The following is a 25570-nucleotide window of genomic DNA, read 5'->3' on the forward strand; positions in this document are numbered from 1 at the left end:
CCAAGAATGGACTATGTCCTAAGTAATAAATGCAAACCAAAACCACTTTCAGGATGAAAAAAAAAATGGAAACAATTATTTCACATAAAAATGGAGACAATTCTTTAATATGTGCAGACCTTGGAAGTCATCAATAATACTTGCTGGCTAAGGAAAAAATAGATTGCCTCCCAAATATAATAACTAAGTTTATGAGATTAAGATTTTTATAGAATAGTTACTTGAGAGTAATTCATGCATTCAACAAGTTTTTGCCAAGAATCTGCTTCATGCTAGAAACTCTACAGGTGCCAGAAATACAACAGTGAACAAAATAGACAAAAATCCCTGCCCTGATGAAGTTTACATCCTTGTTTGGGGGGAGGGGGTGGGACGATTATAAACAAAAAAATATCTGCTTTGACAGATGGTGATAAGTGCTCTGGAGAAAAATAAAACAAGAAAGAGGTGGAGAGCAGCTGGAATGGGAAGGGGTGTGCCTTCCAATACAGCAGAGCCGTGACCGCTGAGAAGGTGACCTTGAGCCAGGGATACCGATACAGTTCAGTTTACCCTGAGCGTTTCTGGAGTCCACATTCAACATGACTGGTGGTTGGGAGACAGTAAATGAAAGAATAAGCTCAGGAAGACAGCCATTGAGTCCTCCCTTTTTTGCACATCTCAAGGCTGCAAGAGGGAGGAAACCCTTTAATTCTTGAATCCAATGTGCTGATAAACTACAGGTTTCGGTTTTCACAGCGCTAAGCGTAACACTGTGGAGTGCTTCCCCTGGACCAGGCACACACAGGAGCCCGTTTCATCCTCTCAACAATGCTAGAGGTATCTTCAGTCCCATTTTACAGATGCAGAAGGTGAGGTGAAGTAATTAGCCTGAGGTTGCACAGATTAGCAACTAGGAGGGCCTTGATTCCTCAGGGATCCAACATTTAGCCACTAAACAAGGCAATTGGAGGGTGCAGAGCCTTATACACCACTGCTCTGCATATGCCTTTATTATCTGGAATGTCTTGCTTTAAAAAAAAAAAAAAAAAGCTGCTATTTGTCAATAACGGTGCTTACAACGTCCTTAACTAATTATTTTTTTCCTGCAACCTAGGGACTCTACCATACCTCAGTTGGATCTCTTTGTTCTGATCTGCATTAGTTAAGATTACCCAAACTTGGATTTCAAAGGAATACTTTCATTGTTCCATCTGTCATACCAAGTAATTGGGGCCAGCTGGTGTCAGGATGCGCGTGGTTACCATCATCGTCCTGCTTTTCTTTTGGAAAGCCGCTGAGCTCCGCAAGGCAAACCCTGGGGGTGTGAGAAGCCGCGCGAATCCTGGCCGGGTGGGTGGGGGCCGGAGAGGCTCCAGCCCGGTCAGACGCTACGCCCCGGGCCTCCCCTGCGAAGTGTACACGTATCTTCATGAAAAATACTTGGATTGTCAAGAAAGAAAACTAGTTTATGTGCTGCCCGACTGGCCTCACGATTTGCTGCACATGTTGTTAGCAAGAAACAAGATCCGCATTTTGAAGAACAGCATGTTTTCCGAGTTCAAAAGGCTGAAAAGCTTGGATCTGCAACAGAATGAGATCTCCAAAATTGAGAGTGAGGCTTTCTTTGGTTTAAACAAACTCACCACTCTCTTACTGCAGCATAACCAGATCAAAGTGTTGACCGAAGAAGTGTTCATTTACACACCTCTCCTGAGCTACCTGCGCCTTTACGACAACCCCTGGCACTGTACCTGTGACATAGAGACGCTTATTTCAATGCTGCAGGTCCCAAAGAACCGAAATTTGGGGAACTATGCCAAGTGCGAAAGCCCACAGGAACTAAAAAATAAAAAGCTGCGTCAGATAAAATCGGAAGAGTTGTGTAATGAAGAAGAAAAGGAACAATTGGACCCGAAACCCCAAGTGTCAGGGAGACCCCCAGTTATCAAGCCTGAGATGGACTCTTCTCTTTGCCACATTTACGTGTTTCCCATACAAACACTGGACTGCAAAAGAAAAGGTTTGTAAGTTTCTTTTTCTTTAAATTAATTTCAGAAAGAGGAGGGAGGGAGGGAGCGAGGGAGGGAGAGAGAGAGAGAGAGAGAGAGAGAGAGAGAGAGAAACATCGATGTGAGAGAGGAACATCAATTGGTTGCCTCCCAAACACGCCCCCACTGGGGGGTTGAACCTGCAAACGGGGAATCAGAACCAGCCACCTTTTGGTTCATGGGATGAAGCTCCAACCAGTGGAGCCAACACCGGTCAGTGTGTAAAGTTTCTTGCTTTTTCTTTTTCATGGGCAAGTTAAAATGTTCTTTGAATCTTATACCTCATTCCTACACCAAGCCATGCCTTGGAATTTCTGGTGTAACTCCCCCCAGAAATCTTTCTCCAATGACAGTGCTGGAGTCCAAACTCAAGATGGTTGGTGGTTTAGGGGACATTACAGGAGGGTGGGAAGGACAGCAATTTGGGCCCTACTTTCATTCGCTTGCCGCAAGCTGTGGCTGTAAGTAATTCTTTTCATCTTAAATCTGATGTAATTTAATTGATGTAGGCAAACCAGTGGGTATGAAAGCAAGTGCAAAATGCTGTTTACATAACCTGATTTACCCCACGTGAAGGCAGAACACGGTGTGCATGTGTGGGGAAATGCCGACCTCCAGGAGAACCATGAGCAGAGCAGGGCTGGTGCGAGCGCTGTCAGAGGGAGGCCAAGTGGGATGCGGCGATGGTGTAGCTCATAGTTTAGTCTTCAGGTTTAATACGCACTGTCTAACATCCTGTGTCTTAATTGTCCCCCAGTTACCCAAAATAAAACACACAAAAACACGGCGGGAAAAACTAAGTTAAAAGTATTGAATCAAAGGACTATGAGACTAAGGGAATCTTTCCAGAATATTACCTGCTCCCTGAAATCATTGCTGGGTTTTTCCTCCCACACAATCTAAGGCTAGTACTGTGCAGGATGTGCACGTACAGGATAAATTCATGAAATAAAACAGAAGGGAGGTTTTAGTAATGCTGCTGACATGTTAGCGAAGACATTCTCAAAGTGTGGTCTCAGAACCCCTGATCTACCCTAGGGTAACAAGCCGTAGGACAGTGCCTGTATCATTTATGCATATGGATTAATAACTTATTTGTAATATTATATTAAAGCCAGATGTCATTGATGTGGGGCATGGTGTCATTCCTTCTACTTACTTGGGGCCAGGTTTTGCTTTGTTTTGTTTCTTTAAGAACTAAAAGGGAAGGCTCAGAACATAGAGACTCTGGCTCCTCTCAAGGGAACCATAGGCAGGAATTTGCTGACGTTGAAGAAACAGGCAACCTGAGCCAGCAGGAAGTTTGTTCATTTGTCAGCGAGGTCATGCTCAAGCCCTGCCCCCTTCTGTTGGGCTCTGGAAGGTGGCACCTGGTTGGGTCACATCACAGCCATGTGGCCTGGGAAGGTTTGCTTACCGTGACACCCTGTGAATTGTATACATTTTGATGCTATAGCAGAGCAATTACAGCATTGTAACCCGGGAGATGCCATTCTGGGGTCCCCTGGACTTAAGAGAGTGTTCATTAATTGAGAACCTCCTGTGTTCCAGGTACTCCACACACAGTCCTGTCCACAGTTGACTATCCATTTACAGTTGAGGAAATGAGCCTCGGGGAGGTCAAGTCACTTGGCCGAGCGAGGTCTTGATCCTGCTGTCTTCTAAAATTCTATATTCAAGCCAGCAGCTCTATGAACAATGGAAGCATTAGAGAATTCCAGAAAAGTCAGTATACGAGTATGCAGTGCCCCTGTGGCCAGATTGGGTGGAATTTCCCAAATATTGTTATAGTGAGTAGTGCTTCATTCTGAGGAGTGTGTTTTACTAGGGTTTCCTTTGTAGTGCTTAGAAACTTGAACTATATTTTTAAAAATTAGCCTGGTGAGTGTGGCTTAGTGGTTGAGCATCAACCTATGAACCAGGAGGTCACCGATTCCCAGTCAGGGCACATGTCAGGTTGCAGGCTTGATCCCCAGTGGGCGGCGTGCAGGAGGCAGCCAATCAATGATTCTCTCTCATCATTGATGTTTCCCTCTCTCTCTCTCTCTCCCTCTCCCTTCCTCTCTGAAATCAATAAAAATATTTTTTAATAAAATAAAATAAAAACTAATTCAAAGCTACTAATCCTAGACTTGGGTTAGAAAAATTACTTGATATTGCTGAGGTTCTATCTTCAAAATAAAGTTAATTTGTACTTGGTGCATCAGGTGGTAAAGAGTAAGTAGGTACAGTTAAGTTTATTAATTATCTGAGAAAAAAAAATGCCAATAACACTAAGTTAAAGACTTCTATAGCTAGATTACATTTTCATTTAAGAAGAGATAACTTGTTAGGAAATTTGTTTTTTACTGCTTTTCTATTCTTGGGCCTTTCCCACTCCCATGAGCCTATTTCTGCCCTTGTCCTTTTTCCATGATATTTTTGTCTTTCTCTTGGCAAAAATAAACTTACAAAAATACAAATATATTTTATTGCTTTATTTCCTCCACGTATTATCTAAATACAATCTTCCATATATGCTCATAAATGCATTCCCCCTGCTTTAAAAATACACATACTATTTACTGGGAAACAATATAAATAAAATTTAATGACATACACAGCATATATAACATAGGGCATTGCACTAAAAGACAACTCAAGTTCCTCCAAGTTAAAAAATACATAAATCAGAAGCTATACTTTTTAGATTTAAAATGTAGATAAAATGAAGAGTAGTTTTGTCTTTTAATATAATCAATATAAATCTATTGATTACTTTTAATTTTTTAGTATATCGTTGATGTCTGTATGTTTAAAGGCAAAGATCTTGTCTATTAAATGCCTTTTGGTGCTGCTTGGCCCAGGGCATGTGCTTAGGTGGATGACAATAACTAAGCTGCTTTCTTTGCTCTGGTAAAGCAGTCATTTAAGTAAACTTTAAAAATCAAAATACATAGGAGTTAAAAATCATGTCTAGACTTCAAGTATGACAATCTGAATATAATTCACTGTAACTTTCCTTATCCGTTCTATAAATAGGTAATAAGTGTCAAATGCTGGGAATAATTGTCCTGCCATATTCATCTCAAGCTCCCTGCCAGGATGGAGTAATTGCACCACATGTCGGACACTATGCAGGCTCTAAAGGAGCCTGGAACATGCCACCAAGAGTGAAGCTGGCAGTGATGCTAATGAACCAGAGCTGTCACCTAAGTGCTTGGTGTGCCTAAGACAGCAGCTGCATGCATGACTTCATGCACTGCTCACAACCTTAAAAGCAATACTATTATCCTCATTTTATAAATGAGGATACTGAGGTGTCGAGAAATTAGGTTGTCTTCCTAAGGCCGCACAAGGCAGTCCCCAACAGTTCCCACGCCATTGCGCCCTATGCAATGTCATCTCTCCCTTCAATGTTCTGGGTACGTCTGTTAACCCAGGAAAATGTATAAGAATTTGAACCCTCCTCCTTAGGCTCTGTACAGTGTACCATGCACATGGTACCACACAAGGGCCCGAATACAGATCCCCTAGCTCAGGAGTTGTGCCTCTCCCAGCTGACAGATGATGAGTCAGATGGTATGTGTAGGGCCAGTTTGACCACACTATGACCACATAGACCTCAAAGATCACTATTTTTGCCTTAAACATCTGACAGTAAGAAAAATAAATAATAGCTTTATTCAGTGGGAGACAGGCACTTCGCCAACAAATGTTAGTCTTTCAAAGGGAATAAATGTAAGATTAGTTGAAAAGCATGTTTATGCCATATTGAGGTAAATTGATTTGCCAAAAATACATGAAAGTAGCAGTTTTAAAACTGCCTTTTAGCTTCACATTTACCAGAATAATTTACCAGTTTTAAGGATTCATTTTACCTCTAAGATTAGGACTGGGAAGAATTATGCCTATAAATTGTCCCCAGGAGCCTCTGAAGTTAATTTCACCACTGGCTTGAACAATAATTAACTTTTTTTTTTTTTTGCAATAAACAGGCCCATTTATGTCTCTTTACCCACTATTACTAAGCCTTCAGAGTAGTTCTGACATTGCTGACAACCAAGATAGACTATTAAATGGGAAATTACATGAAGAAAACTTCCCAGTTCCCTCCTCAAAATCAGCAAGGCTTGGCTGGGGAAGAGGCAAGGCTTGTCAGGGTGATAATCAAGTAAATATGGTATTTGTTGAGGGTTTACAAAGAATTTCAGGTGGAAGCAATTAACCACATGGTGTCTGGTCTAGAAATGGAGCGCTGGCCAAAGTTGACCTCTGGCCTGGGGAAATTTGTATTTATGTAATCTTTATCAAAACAAACATGCTTATAGCATGGATGGAACTGGAGAGCGTTACGCTAAGCGAAATAAGCCAGTCGGAGAAAGATAAATATCACATGATCTCACTCATATGTGGGATATAATGAACAACATAATTTGATGAACACGAATAGATCCAGAGACAAATGGTAGGTTGTGGGGGCGTGGGGGGGCGGGTGTAGAGAGCAACCAAAGGACTTGTATGCATGCATGTTAGCATAACCAATGGACACAGACACTGGGGCGGTGGGGGCTTGCCCAGAATGGGAATGGCTGGGGGTGGGGGGGTCAACTGGGGGAAAAGGAGACATGTAAAACTGTAGACAATAAAAATAAATAAATAAATAATTTAAAAAGACACGCATGCTTTACACCAATATTTTCAATTCTCATTCAAGTTTAAAGCAAAAGAACTAAAGAGTTGTTTATACTCATCAATACAATAAAATTTTTCTATGATTTTCTAAGCCATACTAGTAAAAGGTTTGGTTTGCAATTCCTGGTATTACTTATGGATCCTGTTTTTACTCATGGCTGCTGCTAACAATGCCAAAGTTGTTTCTGCAATTCATGTTCCTTTTCCAGCATCCACAGGTCTGCCACATTGCTTAAGCTGGGGTTTCAGGGTGTTCTCATAAACCTTTTTTCTACCCATTTATTTGTGGTTAACCTTGTCCTCCAGTGGTCTCAGATGCAGCCCAGCAGATGTGGGTTCAGTAAGTCCTGATACAAAGGCTGCTTTCCAGAACCTAGAAGATGCTGACTCTGGTGATGAGGAAGACCTACCGCCTTTAATGGCTTTATAGCGCCTTGGTGAGGACTTGGGCTTTTATTCATAGTGAGATGGAAAGCCACTGCAGGATTCTGCCACCTGGAGGGTGGAAGTCATCTGGGAAAATGACAAAACTGACATGATCTGACTTACAACATTTTAACAGGATCACGTAGGTTTAGGATACTGTTGGGATGACCCAGATAAGAGGTGATGGTGGTATGGGCCAATGTGGTAGCAATGGAAGAAGTGAGAAGAGGTGGGATTCCGGATTTCAAACTGATGCTCTATTCTGTTTTTAAAAGCCTTCTAAGAAGATGTGACAGCCATTCTCAATAGATATTCCAAATGCTAAATGCCAAGAAATTTTCTTTTTTTAATTCATTGGGGTGACATTGGTCAGCGTGAACATATATGTTTCAGGTGTGAATTTCTATGTTACAAGATCTGTATATATATATTTTTAATATATTTTATTGATTTTAGAGAGGAAAGGAGAGGGGGAGAGAGAAGCATCAATGATGAGAGAGAATCATTGATTGGCTGCCTCCTGCACGCCCCCCACTGGGGGTCGAGCCCACAACCCAGGCATGTGCCCTTGGCTGGAATCAAACCCAGGACCCCTCAGTCCTCAGGCCGACGCTCTATCCATTGAGCCAAACCAGCTAGGGCACAAGAGCTGTATAGTACACCGTGATGGGTACATGGTGCAAGAAATTATTTCTAATGTCTGTTCTCAATTGTCTCTGTGGTTTCCAATTATCACCAGGATCTCCATCTCCTTGTTTACATGTAGTGCCCAAGAGAGACCATAGCTCTCCAGTTAGGGTCTTGCTGATCCTAAAGAGAGGATTACCCTACTGTTGCACCATTATAATAAGTTTAACTCTTAAAATCTTTCGCCTTTTAGTATGTTGACAGATACAGCTCTAGGTCAAACGGAACCATGTCATACTGGAAGACAGAAATAAGATCACTCCAAATTTTCAAAGTACTTTTATTAGAAGAGGCCTCAATATATAACCTGAATCATTAAACAGAACAAACATTAATGAGCTCCTATTATTTACCAGGGGCTAGTTATCTATTGCTGCCTAACTATTCCAAAACTTCCAGGCTTAAAACAGCAAACTTAATTATCTCACAGTTTGTGTGGGTCAGGAAACCAGGCGTGGTTCAGCCAGGTCCTCTGGTTCATAATCTCTCACGGGGTTGCAATCACAAGGTGTTGACCAGGACTCCGGGCTGTGATCTCATCTGAAGGCTGAACTGGGAAAGGATTCCCTTCCAAGCTCATACAGCTGCTAGCAGAATTTGATTCCTTAAGAGCTGTTGGACTGAGGACCTGAATTCCTTGCCAGCTACTGGCCAGAGGCCACCTTGAATTCCTTGCCATGTGAGCCTCTCTACCATAACAACTTGCATCATCAAAGCCAGCAACAGAGAGTCTGCTAGCAGAGCAAAAGTCACAATTTCTTGTAACCTAATTATGGAAGGGACATCCCATCACATTTGCTGCATTGTTAGAAGCAAATCAGTAGGTTCAACCCATACTCAAGGGGAAGGTTTTACACAAGGGTATGAATAGCAGTAGAGGGGATCATTAGGTGCCATTATAAAAGGTGTCTGCCACATACCATCTATTTATGATATACTAGAGGCCCGGTGCATGAAATTCGTGCACTGGAGAGGGAGGGGGAGTTCCTCAGCCCGGGCTGCGCCCTCTCCAGTATGGGACCCCTTGGGGGATGTCCACCTGCTGGATGTCTGTCCTCCCGGGGATCAGGCCTAAGCTGGCAGTCAGACAACCCTCTCACAGTCCAGGGCTCTTGCAGTCCAGGATGCCCTCGCTCCTTATCACCCACCTGCAGTGGAGGCGGGAGAGGCTTCCACCACCACTGCTGTGCTCACCAGCCATGAGCCCGGCTTCTGGCTGAGTGGCACTCCCCCTGTGGGAGCGCACTGACCACCAGGGGGCAGCTCCTGCATTGAGCGTCTGCCCCCTGGTGGCCAGTGCACACCATAGCAACTGGTCCTTCTTCCGGTCATTCTGCCATTCAGATTTTCATATTAGGGGTTTATTATATAGGATTAGGCATTGTTCTAAGCCTTCCTCATGAAGCTTCCATGGTGAGGAGGGGGTAAGAAATGAAAAAAAAAAATACCACTGAAATGTATACTAGGGTAGTTGATAACTACTGTTGAGAAAAAGCAAGGAATGATGGTACTATTATTATTATTATTACCCACTTAAAAGCAGGGAGATGTTATTTTAAATATGTACAGAGCCAGAAGGTCTCATGGCCATCCCAATATATTGACTGACCCCAGTTGCTCCCCTTCCCCTATTTCACCCTGCATGCCAACCTTGAGGATTCTAAGCAGGTGGAATAACATCAATGAAACAGAAAGGTGCCATGCATAGGCAGCCAAGCATAGTGGTCAGAAGCATAGATTCTGGGCGAATATGTTTATGTTTAATTCCTAGGAATGTGACTGTGGGCAAGTTGTGCCTGAGTTTCTTCATCTATAAAAGGATAATATGCCCTGGCTGATGTGGGTCAGTTGGCTGAGTATCGTCCCATGCACGGAAAGTTCACCAGTTCAATTCCCAGTCAGGGCATATGCCCAGGTTGCAGGTTTGATCACTGGTCGGGGTGCATACAGGAAGCAGCTGATCGATGTTTCTGATGTTTCTCTCTCATCGATGTTTCTCTCTCTCTCTCTCTCTTCCTTCCTTTCTCTCTCTCTCTCTAAAAAAACAAAATCAATGAAAAATATTTTAAAGACAATAAAATGATAATAATGCTGCTTAGCTCATAGAGTTCTTGTCATTTAATACTTGTTAGAGAACTTAGAACAGTTCCTGCACATTGATACTAAGATCCCATCAAAAAGAGAAAGCAAATTTAACAGAGGGAAAAAAAAAAAGGATACTTTTTAAAGCTTCCTGGGTGATTCTATGGGCAGGAGGCCTGAACCCACCATGGGCTTCCCCTGTTGACTGAGCCAACTGAGCTGTGTTGCCTCTTGTTCCCTTGATTTCTCGCCGCTGCCTTGAGGAAGTTTCTCTGAACAGCTCAGCAATGAGTGGCTCCTTAAGTGTCATGCTCTTGGCTCACAGGCTTTGGTAGAATTTGGCACGCGCTAAGGCTTGTTTTTTGGGGTGTTCTTTGGCTTTAGCGGTCCTTTTCTCTGTAAGAGCTGATGCTTCAGTCACACAGGTGTAAGAATTTAAGAGCAAAAGGGAGCGAGAGGAGGCTTGATAACCTGAATATTATTAATGTTTCCAGAGTTGAAGAAAGTTCCAAACAATATCCCTCCAGATATTGTTAAACTTGACTTGTCGTACAATAAAATCAACCTACTTCGGCCCAAGGAGTTTGAAGATGTTCATGAGCTAAAGAAATTAAACCTTAGCAGCAATGGCATCGAATTCATCGATCCTGGTAAGTTCCACAGACTAGCCCTTTTAACCGGTGACAGGTGTTGTCTATTTTTTCTTCCTATGGCAACATTTATAGTAAATACAATTCAGTTTTCAAAAAACTATATAATAAGATGTTTGAATTTAAATTAAATGTGATTAGTTTAGAATTTGTTTAATTAGAACTTAGTTAGATTAGATTAGGTTAAAACTTGCTTAGCACTCAGAAATATTTGCAGAAATGTTTTATGAAGTATGTAATACTATATATTACTAAGCCACAGTTGTTTAATTAGTTCAAATAAGAGTGTTTTATAGAATACAAAAAAAAAGACTATATGGCTAGTGAAATTCTAAATGTGATTTTTAAAGGGAAATTCAGATTTGGCATTTTCTTTGCTATTCATTAAGTTCCAACTTGTTTAAAGTAGGACTTAAAAAAAAACTTGTTTAAAGTAAATTTAAAACAATCTGCTAAGCACCAAGTTCATAAATTAAGATAAAATGTCCTCAAACCAGAGCCAGTCATATTTTATCTAATCCTAGATCAAGATCAGTTCTTCCCATCTTTCAAATCTCTTCTCCATTTTCTAAGCAAGCCTCTGGCAAACGCAAGAGTGGTGAATTACACAATGGGTTTAGAAAGAACTGAGAATTGCTGCAACATTAGTCAGATTTGTAACATACACATTCTACGTGCCTTCACAGTGCTATTCCAATTTGAAAAGTCTTACCTATAAAAATCGGTTATTAATACTATTAAAAGCGCAATGTTAATGTCAAACATTGGGAGCACAATTTTCTGCTTTTCTTGGTGGTAACTTAATGCCATGAATAGAACATTCAGACTTTAACAATATAGTAGTGAAAATTGAAAATGAATGTTCTAGAACTACACAGGTATATTTTAGTATTAATAACATTGTTCCAAAATATTAAGAAACCATAATTTTTAAAACATTTCTCAAGGGAACAGCAATACGCTACACTTATATATAGTCTGTACAGATAATGTAAACTTGGGAGTATCTTTAAATTGTGAGGTCAAAGCAATTTTCACTTCACAGTGAGTAAGATTGCTACAGAGACAACTCTTCTCCCAAATGAAGCAATAATCACGCTCATGTGCAGGCCAGCCAGGCCACAGGGTGAAGGTCCTGGAGGTGGGGACCTTCTTTTGCTCCAGGAGAACCAAAGACCCTCGAGACAAGCCTGCCATGTCCCAGGTCCCTGGGCAAGTGTCTAATTTCCTTCTGATCTTGACTAACCAACTATCAAAAGTATCCACGCAGCCCTAGCCAGTTTGGCTCAGTGGATAGAGTGTTGGCCTGCGAACTGAAGGGTCCTGGGACTGATTCCCATCAAGGGCACACACAACTCGGTTGCAGGCTCCATCCCCAGCCCTAGCAGGGATGAGTGTGGGAGGCAGCCAATTGATGTGTGTCTCTTACATCGATGTTTCTCTGTCTCTCCCCTTCCCTTCCACTCTCTCTAAAAATCAATGGAAAAATATCCTCGGGTGAGGATTAACAACAACCATAAAAAAGTACCCATGAAAACAAGTTTTAGAGCTATCTCTAAAAGACACTTTAAGTTACACTTATTAAAGTAGTGCATAATAATGCAAACAATATTTTAATTACAATAAAGCTACATTATATAGAGAAAACCAGAGAAAAGTAAGAAATGACAACACAGAAATAGATAATAGTACAAAATGGATTTGTTGTACTTCTAAGGATATTTTCCTCTCATCAGTTAGGAAGTTCTTATAATTGAGAGGACTCCTTTTCCACCCCTGGGAATTTCTTTCCTGAAGGCCTGTAATGGTGTTCACCCACTGCGATTTCCTTGCTGACAGGCACTGTAAAATGCAGCAGTAGTATTCTTTCTCCTTTGTTCAATTCAATCCCAGGAAAGTATTTTCTACATTAGCAAATGTGTATTGAACACCTACCAAATGCCAACCGCTTTTCTTTGTATATCTTCTGGAACAAAAAAAGTATCTCGGCACTTTAAATGATCTAAAGGAGTTTTAAAATAAAAGACCCTCTATATTTTGAGGCCTTTGAGATGAAACCCTGCCAAAGTAGGCTTACTTAACGACTTGTGCTGGTGGATACACAAATGCAGTAAGATCTGCCAGTCTTTAGGAGGCGTGAGCGACAATCTCATAAATTACAGGTATTATTGTAAAGAAGGGGAAAGAAGACACTCTACTAGGGGTTTTACCTCCCTTAAGAAACAAATGAAAACGAGCTTTTCAACGTGCCTGGATTCAGATGGTTTCAGTAACAACTGTAGTGCTTTCAAAATAAAATCTAGGAATGTTTACACATGCTTTCAATCTGAAGGGCTGACTTGTTTTAAGAAAAGTAAATTGTTGAGATCATTGACTCACAAATGTTAGCAAATAGAAAAAAATGCAGTATCTTCAGAACAAAGATGACAAAGAGCTGACCTTTTGCTCCTTTCTACCGCCTGCTCTCCCCACCCCACACCCCCAATTATTTGCTTTGTACTAAAATAGAGTTATTTTTGAGGGGGGGATTATGGGTGTTGTCTGAGAACAAATGATATGAAAATGCTTGTTGGTATTAGTATGAGGACATGTTTTCCAAATTCAAAATAAGAACACTTTATGCTCTAACAAGAGTATTTAAAAACAGCAATGAGAAAATGTTTGAAATCGATGCAAAATATTTGAAATTGGGATTGAATGATAAATTTTAGGGTCAGTCCACATCAACTAAAATAGGGATAATCTAGGTTTGAATTTGTTTACTTAAAAAAAAATAAAGCTTCTTGTTGTCTTATTTTGTGTTATGTCTTTGATATTTGTTTTAAGTATCCATTCCCCAGCAGAATTAAATACATCTGATCCAAAGCTGATAGCTACCCCCTACCATAGTCTGCCAAACACACAACCAGATGTTTTCAAAATGTTGATAAAATTGTTTTGTTTTTAGACTCTACAGAAATATCTACAGGAATATAATTCCCTCCCTCTTCATGTTTTATGCATTTATATTATATGCATTTATCTTACATTTGAAATATTTTCCTAATTCATGCTGATTTTGTGGCGTCTTTCCAGTGAGCATAAACATGCACGTGAGCCCAAATACATCATTTAGAAAGCTAACTTAAAACTGATTTTATGCATATAAAATATTGTGTTCTAGTCCATTTAATCCAGGGGAAAGCTTTGTTTGAGTAAAAATAAATTTTAGCACTTCTCATTTGGATGCATGTACTGTTAGGAAAATACGATTAAAACCAAAATGCCCCTGTTCCATGCTTCCATATCTCTGGATCCACTCCGTTCATCTGTTTATTTTGTTCATTGGAAGGCAGGGGACAGTGGGTGGGTGGGAGGTAATCAACCAAAGACCTTGTATGCATTTATGCATAACCTATGGATGCAGACAATGAAGAGGTAAGGGCCTGAGGCGGGAGCAGGGATGGGCTGGAGGGGGTTGATGATGGAAAAAGGGAATATATGTAATACTTTTAACAATAAAGATTAAAAATAAATAAATAATTGGGGGTGGCGCACCACAAAATGTTCTCCCAACACAGGAATCCTCTCCACAAAAATAGTAGAGAAAGAAAAAAGCATTAAACCAGACAGTGATGCACATCACAGGCAATCCGCTAAGAGACTGCAAAGACAGAGAAAACTCACATTTTGCATAGCCAAGCAGATACAATCCAATGCATACATGTGTCAGGATAAGAGACAGCTAGTCCTCGAGTAAGAGGACTTGACAGCAGCATTTGTCACACAGTTAATCCTAACTTCACCTGGTGATTGAGGTGACCAACTGTGTTAGTGAATTGGCTTTATCAAGAGGAAAACAAACTTTTATCTTTATGACAAGAGGTAGTTTTGCAACTTAGAGCAAGGCTCCTATACTCCCACAGAAACTGGGAGAGAGGGGTGCTATCTTTCTCGATGATTACATTTCAAGGAGAGGGGCTCCCAGGTCCTTGAGAAGGACATTATGACTCATAAAACTGACAAAAGGCCTTCGTCTTCCAAAGGATATGTACACACTTCAAAGAGAGGAGAAAGTACTTAGCATTACAAGTTTTCTGAAGCATGTGCTCTGAGAAAAAGGAGGGGATAAAATATTTTCTTTTCAACAGGACAAATTAAGTCTCTTATTGTTAACATATTTGTTCTTATAAACAGCATACAATTGCATTTAACCCAATAAATTACTCATTGGTTTAATAAATATTTTCTGTTTCTAGCTGCTTTTTTAGGACTCACACATTTAGAAGAGTTAGATTTATCAAACAACAGCCTGCAGAACTTTGACTATGGCGTATTAGAAGACTTGTACTTTTTGAAACTCTTGTGGCTCAGAGATAACCCTTGGAGATGTGACTACAACATCCACTACCTCTACTACTGGTTAAAGCACCACTACAACGTCCACTATAACGGCCTGGAATGCAAAATGCCTGAAGAATACAAGGGGTGGTCTGTGGGGAAATACGTTCGGAGTTACTATGAAGAATGTCCCAAAGACAAATTACCAGCGTACCCTGAAACGTTTGACCAGGATACGGAAGAGGATGAGTGGGAAAAAATACATAGGGAGCACGCAGCAAAGAAGCAAAGTGTAAGAATCACTATAGTGGGATAATTTAGAGATTCTTCTAGTTGCAAGTAGTTATATATTTGCTGTACTGGTGTCAAAAAAAACCAATGTTTACATTTCGATTAACTGTGTTGCCTATTTATGCAGGGTTATCCAACTAAAGGAAGGTTTCTTTAATTATTTTTTATTATGAGAGTCATCAAGGAAATACTCTCATCCTGTTTGCCTGCCTCTTTGCAGAACAGCCTTTGATGATGATTCCAAACTAGTAGCCTGCGGAAGATGGCTTCTAATGACATTAGAGTTGCATAATGTCCTGTTATAAATGTTTTTACTGCTTTTTAAAAATAATTTTTAAAATGTTCATTTTTACATGCCTCTTGATAGCTGTACAGACATATCTAAACACAATCAAAATGAAAAGGTACAAATGCCTGGTAATAATAGAATGTCATTCTCTCCCCTCCATCCTCACCCCGTCCCCACCCCCACCTGTTTTCAATAAGTCAGCTTATACATTGAATAAATTTCCATTTCTGATTCTTGTGCATTCCAAATCCTCAGCTACTCTTCGTTGATTCTTGCAAAACTGTCAAGCTAGACCTGAAGGAGAATTGTCACAAGCAGCAGTAGAGAATCCGAGAATTATGTAGGAGGCAGGTCAGAAAATGAGGAGGGGCTGCAGAGGATGTGAATCATGAGCGGTTCTTAACCTGTGGGTTGCACCCTCTTTGGCGTTCGAACGACCCTTTCACAGGGGTCGCCTAAGACCATCCTGCATATCAGATATTTACATTATGATTCATAACAGTAGCAACATTACAGTTAAGTAGTAGCAACGAAAATAATTTTATGGTTGGGTCACAACATGAGGAACTGTATTTAAAGGGCCAGAAGGTTGAGAACCACTGAAAGCCCTTTCTGCTGTGCAGGACTGCAGAGTGCGCTTTATTATTGTTTTATTACAGTTGAAAACCAATATTATTTTGTATTAGTTTCAGGTGTACAGTACAGTGGTCACAGTCATAAACTTCACAAAGTATTCCCCCTGATATTTCCAGTACCCACCTGGCACAGTGCATAGTTATTAGAACACTAGAGGCCCAATGCACAAAATTCGTACAAGAGTAGGCCTGCCTTCCCCTGGCTGCCGGCACCGGCTTCCCTCGCAGCCCCGCCTTCATCCGGAAGGTCGTCCAGTCTAATCAGTATATTACACTTTTATTATTATAGGTTATTGGCTATATTCCCTGTGCTGTGCTTTCCTTCCCAATAATTATTTTGGGAAGTAAAATACAGTTAATAACCAATCTGTACTACTTAATCCCTTCACCTTTTTCACTGAGTCCCTCAAGCCCCCTCCCCTCTGGCAACCATCAGTCTGTTCTCTGTATCTATGAATCTGTTTTTGTTTTGTTTGTTCATTTATATCGTTCTTTAGGTTTTACATGTAAATGAAATCGTCTGGCATCTGTCTTTCTCGTCTGACTTATTTCACTTAGCACACTATCCTCTAGTTCCATTCAGGCTGTCACAAATAGTAAGATTTCATTATTTTCTATGGCCGAGTAATTATTTCATTGTGTAAGGGGGTTCATGGGGTGGGCGGGGGAAGAGCAGGAAAGGGGACTTCTGTAATACTTTCAACAACAAAGATAAATTTAAAGATAATAATAATAAAATAATTTGGTAGATCTCTAAGTATTGGCATGAAAATATTCCTAAGAGACAAAGGAAAATATAAACTAATATGGCCTCTTTCATGTTAAAAATTTTAACTGTCTTTTTAGTCACATATATGTAAATACATATTTAAAAAACAGAAAACATAAGATTGAGTATCTTTTAGTAAGTGTATGAGTTTGAGAGAAATTTTGCTTTTACTATATATTGTTAGAACTTTTAAAATGAGACTATGTGCTTCTACTATTTATGTTAGGAGATAAATTGATGATATATAGATAAACACATGCTAGACACACACAAAAAGTGATCAATTAGAATAGAGAAAGAATCAGCTCCTAGGATATACAATCCAGTAAGAGCTGACCACATTATAAGCTTTTTATACTCGTGTAATTGGCATTCTTATGGCCTAAGACTGTAACCGAGGTTTCCATTTTCTTTTTACTTTTCTTTACATTTGTTTAATTAAAATACAAGAAAGCAAAACAGTTGTAATTAACATACTTACTGACAAATCGCAAAGTTTTCAATCGGAGAGGACAACCACGAAAATTCAAGCGCAGCACATTGAGACGCCACCGTTGCAGCGTATACACTACATATTTATCCATGTTTGTATGTTTTACTGAGGAAAAATCAATCTAAAAAGGATAAACAGATGATATCAAGAAATAAAAAGATCTTAGGCATATAAAATTTTTAAATATTTTTAAAGCATCAAGGACTAAAACATTTTTTATAATATCACTCATTTGGGGGGGCTTTTGTTCTTATTGTTTTTCATGGTCATTCCTAGGTTTAATTACAAACAAATTCAAAATGTCCGGTCCAGGTCAACAGCTGTGAGGGTTGGCAGCCTCACATCCACCCCAACCCGATCAGTTATCTTGGAGTGGACTGGACACCCCCATCATCTCAAGTGAGCCCAAGGCTGCCCTCCCCCACTTCAGTGGCAATGCAGTCTGGGTTAATACGTCTGCCTTTTGTTTTATGAGCACAGACTATATGCTGGGTCCTTGACCACAGGAAAGACAATTTAGAGTGTACGGTTATAATGACCTTTTCGTAAGTCATAATTTGGACGTTATTCTAGAGAAAAGAATCGCCGGAATGGACCTGGCTGATTGTATGTAAAACTGAAGAGCGCAGAGGTGTATGTGAGCTCTGAGTGGCCAGGGCTAGTTGATAAACAATAACATTGATAACATAGTATTAGTAGTATTTTTCAGTTGAAAGGGCAAGTTTATAAACATTCAAATTTTTGCCTTCTCAACAAAGCAATTCTTAGTGCTAAAATGCTTGTTATAGTTATGCCACAATTGAGCATTCACAAATAAAGGCAAAAAAGTAATTGAACATGAAAGGCAACATAGAATTGTGGAAAGGGAAATTTGCTGAACATAATGAAACTTAAAGTCCTATCCTGGCTTTGTTATTCATGGCCATGTGCTCATATATGCTCCATCTACCCAGTCAGGTCTCTGAGTACAAGTGCTGTTTTTTTCTGCCAGGCTTCTGAAGTATTTGTCTTCATATTAATATTGTACATATTCTTTCTCTTCCAGACCATTTGAATTCATTTTTTTTCTTCTTTAAGGTTTTTCCAAAGGAAAAAAGTAACACCCCAATCTGTCACTAAGAGATTTATTAATATATATATTATTAATTTCAGACAGGGAGAGACAGATAGAAACATCAATGATGAAAGAATCATTGATTGGCTGCCTCCTGCTCGCCACCTACTTGGGATCATATGCCCTGAGCAGGAATAGAAACATGAGGTAACTCCTGGTTCATAGTTGATGCTCAACACTGAGCCACACGGGCGGGGGGAGATTTCTTACTTTAAAACCCACTTTACTTTGATTCTCTGAGTGTGGTTCTAGGACCAGCAGCATCAGCATCATCCAGGAACTTGTTGGAAATGAAAATTGTCAAGCCCCACGCCAGCCCTACTGAGACTCTGTGGGTGGCAACTGGCAATTTGTTTTAACAATCCCTTCAGATGATCCTGAGACATGCTAAAGTTTGAGAGTAACTGCCTTAAACTAAAAATAAATTTAAGCCCTAACCGGTTTGGCTCAGTGGATAGAGCGTTGGCCTGCAGACTGAAAGGTCCCAGGTTCGATTCCGGTCAAGGGCATGTGACTTGGTTGCGGGCACATCCCCAGTGCAGGAGGCAGCTGATCGATGTTTCTCTCTCATTGGTGTTTCTAACTCTCTATCCCTCTCCCTTCCTCTCTGTAAAAAAAAATCAATAAAAATATATTTTGGAAAAAAAAATAAATTTAAGACAGGAATACTTAATTTGTTAGCCATTATGGCTTACCCAAGACAGAAGCTCATTTTCTTCTTGCCATTGTGGCACAAGGTAAGAGCACAACAGTACAGCCAAGCAATGGAATGGTGCTCTGATGGGATAAAAAAAATGTTGAGGTGACTTATCACACTAGAGCCTTGGACATGTTGTCAACTCCTGCTGGTTTTTTGGTGTAAGTTTTAGAGTTGCTGCGGAATGGCCCTGGCCTTTTATTCATAGGTGAGTCGAAGCACATGATATCATGAGTCCTCCCATCATCAGCAGTCAGAATGCAGTGGCAAAGTCAGCTATTGATTGAACTTTAGGCAACAGAGGAAATGTTGCCACTGCAAAATTGATCGATGGCATACATGATCATAGTTGTTGAGATTAAAGCATCATCCATGAAACAGAATAGAGAAGTCATCGGGGATAATACATGCTTATTTTTGGTTGTTGGCTGAGACCGCTCCCCAATGTCTTTTTGGACTGAGAAACGCAGGCATGTTCTAAGTTACAAGAACAGTACAAAAATAGTAGGCTGGGAAGGGTACAGAGGTACCGGCCTAGGAAGTCCATATAAGAAAATGCCTAGGTGGATGCGTGTCTGTATGCATGCAAACACACGGAGAATACCGAACAAGCTTTGTTGACGTGTTGTGTATTTTAGCCTTATTTCATGCTCAGTTGTTTTTTTCCTCTGTGCCATATTAAGGGCTGCTTTGTTATATTTTTGAACAAATAATATAGTTGATACTTATTTCATGCTCCCTACATACTGGCTCTACACTCAGAACTTTACTTGCATTGTTTTCATTTATCTCTGCAGCATCCTGAGTTAGGCACTGGTAAGCCTCACAAGTACAATAGAACTTTGTATCAATCCAAAAATAATATTCAATTTATTTCTACCATTTTCATTAGAAAAAACTAATAATGTATCTCTTAAAATAACATTGCCTTTTTATCTCACCTTTCAGGCTCATCATGCCTGCACAAGAGAAATGAGTGCACCTACTCTTGGTGGCCACATAGAGGGGAGAGGAAGGAAGGCAGTCACTACTGCATTTGGCTTACAGCAGCCCATTCTCTTTTAAGAACTAAAATACGGTCATGCACCATATAATGATATTTTAGTCAATGGTGGACCACATGTGCGAAGGTGGTTGCATAAGATTATAATGGAGCTGAAAAATTTCTATCGCCTGGTGACATCATAGCCATTGTCACATCATGGTGTAACACATTACTCACATGTTTATGGTGATGCTGCTTCAAACAAACCAACTGTGCTGCCAGTCATATAAAAGTATGGAACATGCAATTACACACAGGACATAATACTTGATCATAAGTGACTATGTTACTGGTTTAGGTACTTATTATACTATTTATCATTATTTTAGTGTGTACTCCTACTTACACACAAAAAAAGTTCGCTGTAAAACAGGGTGCTGTGTTAAGCCAGGCAGCAGCCTCACACATCTCGTGTTTGCCACGTATTTCAATTGCATCATTTTCTCTTGTGCTTGATTTAATCTCATGTTGTTCTGTGCAGTCACATGCTGGACAAGCTTGCAGCCAAGGAGCAATAGGTTATACCATGTAGCCTGGGTGTGTAGTGGGCTACGCCACCCAGGTTTGTGTAAACGCTCGCACCCGATGAGGTTCACACAGTGACACAACCACCTAGCGACACATTTCTCGGACATATCCCCATGTGTTCAGCAGACACAGCTTCAGGTAGTGACTACTTACATGATTCCACAATGTGCTGTTTTGTATCATTGCCATCCAGGCATGACAGACTTGACCAAAAATGATCATATCTTTTAAATTGAGGTTGGAGAAAATCTAAACACAAAGGAAAGAAATAGGTCATTTTGAAAAATATGGATTTTGATGTAACTCTTCCACTTGGCATTTTTTGCTATTAATAATGATAATGTAATCCATACATTGCAGAAGCAGGGATCTAAGTGCTGGAACTTTATCTGAAGATAGGAATTTTATCTAAAGCACCATAACTTGCCCTAGCTGGTTTGGCTCAGTGGCTAGAGCATCGGCCTATGGACTGAAGGGTCCTGGATTCGATTCCGGTCAAGGGCACATGATGGCTTAATCCCCAGTAGGGGACATGCAGGAGGCAGCTGATCAATGATTCTCTCTCATCACTGATGTTTCTATCTCTCTCTCTCCCTCTCCTTTCCTCTCTGAAATCAATGAAAAATATATTTAAAAAAACAAAACAAAACACAAGGTGGAACAAAACATCAGATAATACTAATATTCTAAAACTAGAGAGTGTCCTAAATTCTGGTAATTATTCCGGAAGAAAGTATAGGTATTAATTTACTATAAGCTTTATTAAGGTAAATGTACATACTAAAATTTGTGTAAGGGTTGCCTAAGAACAACTTAGAGCAGGGGTCCTCCAACTTTTTAAACAGGGGGCCAGCTCACTGTCCCTCAGACCGTTGGAGGGCCGGACTACAGTTTAAAAAAAAAAAAAACTATGAACAAATTCCTATGCACACTGCACATATCTTATTTTGAAGTAAAAAAACAAAACGGGAACAAATACAACATTTGTATTTGCATGTGGCCCGCGGGCCGTAGTTTGAGGACCCCTGACTTAGAGAAAGAGAAAGGCAGGAAGCAACGCCCTAAGGGCTGCACACTGTAAGAGAACTCATTAAGACCTAGTAAGCTCCACTTGTATGCATGCATATAAGCATAACCAACGGACACAAGACACTGGGGGGTAGGGGAGGCCAGGGAAGGTCTCTTTGTAATACTTTAAGCAATAAAACAAAATTTAACAAAAAAAGACCTAGTAAGCTCCAACACACGAAGTAGACAGGAGGACTTCGAGCACAGCTGCTCTGGGTGGACCGAGCCTTTATTTCCTGGACCTTTATTCCAGAATCGCCACTGCCCCTCGGAAGGTCATGAGCTCGGTTCCCTAAGGCTGCTGTAACCAACTACCACACACTGGGTGGCTTCATACAACAGAAACCTCTTCCCTCACAGTTCTGACGTCTAGACGTGTGAGATCACAGCGCTGGCAGGGCCGTCCTCCTGCAGGCACAGCAGGGTGTCCTTGTTTCTTCCTAGCTTCTGGCGGTCGCTGGCTTTCCTTGGCTTGTAGCTACTTCGCTCCAGCCCTTGCCTCTGTCTTCATGTGGTCTTCATTCCTCCTGGGCGTGCTTGAATCTCCCTCTCCTGTCTCTTCTAAAAACACTGGTCCCTGGACTTAGGACCTACCCTCTTCCAGGGTGACCCCATCTTAGCTAATGACATCTGCAAAGGTCCTATTTCCAAATAAAATCACATTCTGAGGTTCTGGGTACTAGTAGACATGAATTTGGGGGGGATATTATTCAACCCAGTTCAGTGACCTAACTCCTCTGAGTCTGTTTCATCAGCAAAATGAGGCTCTATGATGAGATGATCTCTCAAGGCTTCCGCCATACCTAAAAGCTTATAATTACTATTGTGATTCATGACCAAATGGTTAAAACTAGACCCCCGACTGTACTGCCATTGTGTAATTGTTAGTGTTGAGTTTAAAGGGTTTACTTTTCCACATCAACGTGATTAAATTATTTTCAACTACAAATCCTAACAGGATATTATCTGTAATTTTTTAGAAGTTCTATCTAATTGGATCCTACACATCATAGAGATGCTAGATTCTTACATAAGTGGAGACAGACTTTTATCTGAAAGGTACACCTGCATTCTTATCTATATAGTAGAGAAAACAGGAGCTACTTAAAAAGGCCTTATAATGCCTTTCCCAATATTGGTGGGGAGTTATTTATTTACTAGCTCATTTAGCACTTATTGTTAAGCACCTACTCAGCAACAGTCATACCTTACTAATTCCATAGAATATTGTCCAGAAATATTTTAAAGGCAGGTGTTCACATCTCAGTGTGGAATAAACCTTGCAAAGAATTTAAGTGCAATTACCATGAACCTCACTTTCTCCTAGGAAGTCATGCCATTGTAGTATAATATATATTGAGAATTTTTAAATGTTAAATGCATTTATACTTGAAAAGACTAGAAAACAATTCCATAAGAAACACAGGCTGTTGCCAACATGGAAACCTGGGGAAAACATCAGGCAGGTGAGTGTGATTTTTAATTCAATTTCATAGACAAACACTGCATGGTTATTCTCATGGGCAAGGCATCCTAACCCTCAAACTGGAAAGATGTAGCACAGAAGAAAAAAAAGAAGTTTTAAGAAAACTATATGCCAGTGAAACTATATCCTATATAATAAACGCATAATATGCAACAGCGGAATGACTGGTCAGTGGGGAGTGGGGCCAGCGAGCAGGAGGCACCAGGCCAGCCACGGTGCATGCCAGCGGGCAGAAGGAGGGGACGGCGATGGGGGTGGGGTGTGGTGACCAGCAACAGCGGAGGGGTGATAGGGGGGACAGGGGCAGCCACTCACCGCCTGTGCCTCCCCTGATCAGCCCTCCAGTTGCCTCCCACATAGGGAGGCCAGACAGCGCGCTGTCAGACATCCCCTGAGGCTCCCAGACTGTGAGAGGGTGCAGGCCGGGCTGAGGGACCCCTTCCCCCCAGTGCATGAATTTTTGTGCACCGGTTTCTAGTATAAGTATAAAGTATGAGGCTACTCGATGCTCTAATTCAATGTGTATCAGTACCTGCTAGGTGCCAGGGGGAATTTTAATCTTTGGAAGGAAAAACATCTAGGCGGTCCATGAACAACTAATAAGGTGAGCAAGGGGACTGGAAGCCCATGTCACGAAAGAAATGAATGGATGTAACAAAGAGAACGAAAGATGAGAGAGGAAGCTTGCACCCTAGTGGGAAGCAGAATTACAAATGCAAGGACGCCTGCTCTGCCTCTAAGTGGTTGGAATGAGCCCTGCTAGTATATGATTCCAGTTCAGGGACACAGAGGCAGCTGCAAGAAGAGTCTTCCTAGAGTCTGAGACTTGTCAAGCCTCTTGTCCACTCCTCGCACCTCCTGACTCGGGTGTAAATGAATGATACTCCTGCAAGGGACCAGAGGTGGTTCTTGGGATGGGGAGCTGAGCTGCTGACAATAATCTGAAGCACGAGGAGCATAGCAAAATATTTTCGTTCTCATGTGACCTCCAGTGCTAGAACCAGGATCTCTGAGAGGGGAAATCAGCAGATTCCAGCTTTATCTAAGAAAAGACCTCTAGGCTAGTCTCTTCTGACATAAAGATTCTATGATTTTAAGATGTTGTCACCCTCTGCTCTCCAAAACAAGCAAGTTCCAACGAAAACAAATTTACAATGTTCATGGTAAGAAATAAATATATTCCTTAATTCCCTGTGGTGTTAGATTGGTATGGGGATATCAGCACCTGTCTTGCAAATGGAGAAGGATCTCCACATAGGGAGAAGCAGCAAGGAAGGACTAAAATAGAGTGGGCTGGCTGGGAAGGGTTCCTGTTCGCTGACTATGATAGAGCATCGGGTGTGTTACTGAGGGGATACTGACGGGGTGGAGGAGCCTGTTGGAAGAGATGAACTTTGAACTCCTTCTAGTAAGGGTTCTCTTCCTGGCTTGCAAACGGCTGCCTTTTTGCTGTCTCCTCACAAGGCAGAGAGGAAGCTCTTTTGTCTATTCTTAGCAATCATCTTGCTCTAAGGCAGTGGTTCTCAACCTGTGGGTCGCGAACCCTTTGGGGGTCGAACGACCCTTTCACAGGGTCGCCTAAGACCATCGGAAAACAAATAAGTACATATTGTTTTTGTGATTAGTCACTATGCTTTAATTATGTTCAATTTGTAACAATGAAATTGGGGGTCACCACAACATGAGGAACTGTATTAAAGGGTCACGGCATTAGGAAGGTTGAGAACCACTGATCTAAGGGCACTAGTCCCATCGGGGGGCTTCACCCTCATGACTTCATCCAATCCTAATTACTTCCCCAAGACCCCACCTCCTAATGCCATCTCATTGAGGGTTAGGGTTTCAACACACGAATTTGGTGTAGGCACAAACATTGGCTCCATAACACACAGTTATGCAGAGCTGCGATTCACACTCTAGTTTTCCACATTTAGGATTTGTTTCCCTACACAATTTCCACAGAAACTTTACCCCACTCTAGAATGATAGATTGTTCCAGCCTAGAATAGAATGAGTTTATTTACTTATAAAACACCTTTCAGCATAAGATTCAGTCCTCAGCATATAAACACTATTTTGAACATTTTTCCAAATGCTCATAATTATTAGACAATTTCCATAAACTACTTGACAAGTGATGATGATTTCCTTCACTTTTGCTGACAAATTCCCCTAAGAAATATTCATGTGAAAATTCTGCAAACACCCATATACTTGAAGGCTAACTGTGTTCAAAAGTAAACCTCAGTTGTATAATGAAGCCATTCTCTTCATTCAAAATGAAAC

At 40.8% G+C, this 25570-nt stretch overlaps 2 protein-coding genes across 2 annotated transcripts in view; one reads left to right on the forward strand and one right to left on the reverse strand.

The window, feature by feature from the left end:
* Positions 1 to 25570, reverse strand: part of FBXL13 (F-box and leucine rich repeat protein 13) — a gene marked incomplete at both ends in the record, with an annotated part of 152915 nt that overhangs the window by 82771 nt on the left and 44574 nt on the right. Inside the window, 2 exons of the mRNA XM_081102001.1 lie at positions 17335 to 17467; positions 20884 to 20979. Of these exons, the coding sequence (XP_080958127.1) occupies positions 17335 to 17467; positions 20884 to 20979 (229 nt within the window). The remainder of the gene's footprint in view (positions 1 to 17334; positions 17468 to 20883; positions 20980 to 25570) is intronic.
* LRRC17 (leucine rich repeat containing 17) lies at positions 1177 to 15672 on the forward strand. Its single transcript, XM_081102154.1, has 3 exons — positions 1177 to 2002; positions 10394 to 10549; positions 14788 to 15672. The coding sequence occupies exons 1-3, from the start codon at positions 1231 to 1233 to the stop codon at positions 15183 to 15185; spliced, it is 1326 nt and encodes a 441-aa protein (XP_080958280.1). The 5' UTR covers positions 1177 to 1230; the 3' UTR covers positions 15186 to 15672.

This window comes from Myotis nattereri (genome assembly GCF_964212035.1).
Source record: "Myotis nattereri genome assembly, chromosome: 11".
In the NCBI taxonomy this organism is placed as follows: domain Eukaryota; kingdom Metazoa; phylum Chordata; class Mammalia; order Chiroptera; family Vespertilionidae; genus Myotis; species Myotis nattereri.

Coding starts and splice junctions, on each gene's coding strand:
- LRRC17 (XM_081102154.1), top strand. CDS start 1,231: ATGCGCGTGGTTACCATCATCGTCCTGCTTTTCTTTTGGAAAGCCGCT. Junction 2,003..10,393: donor ACTGGACTGCAAAAGAAAAG/GTTTGTAAGTTT, acceptor TAATGTTTCCAG/AGTTGAAGAAAGTTCCAAAC. Junction 10,550..14,787: donor CATCGAATTCATCGATCCTG/GTAAGTTCCACA, acceptor TTCTGTTTCTAG/CTGCTTTTTTAGGACTCACA.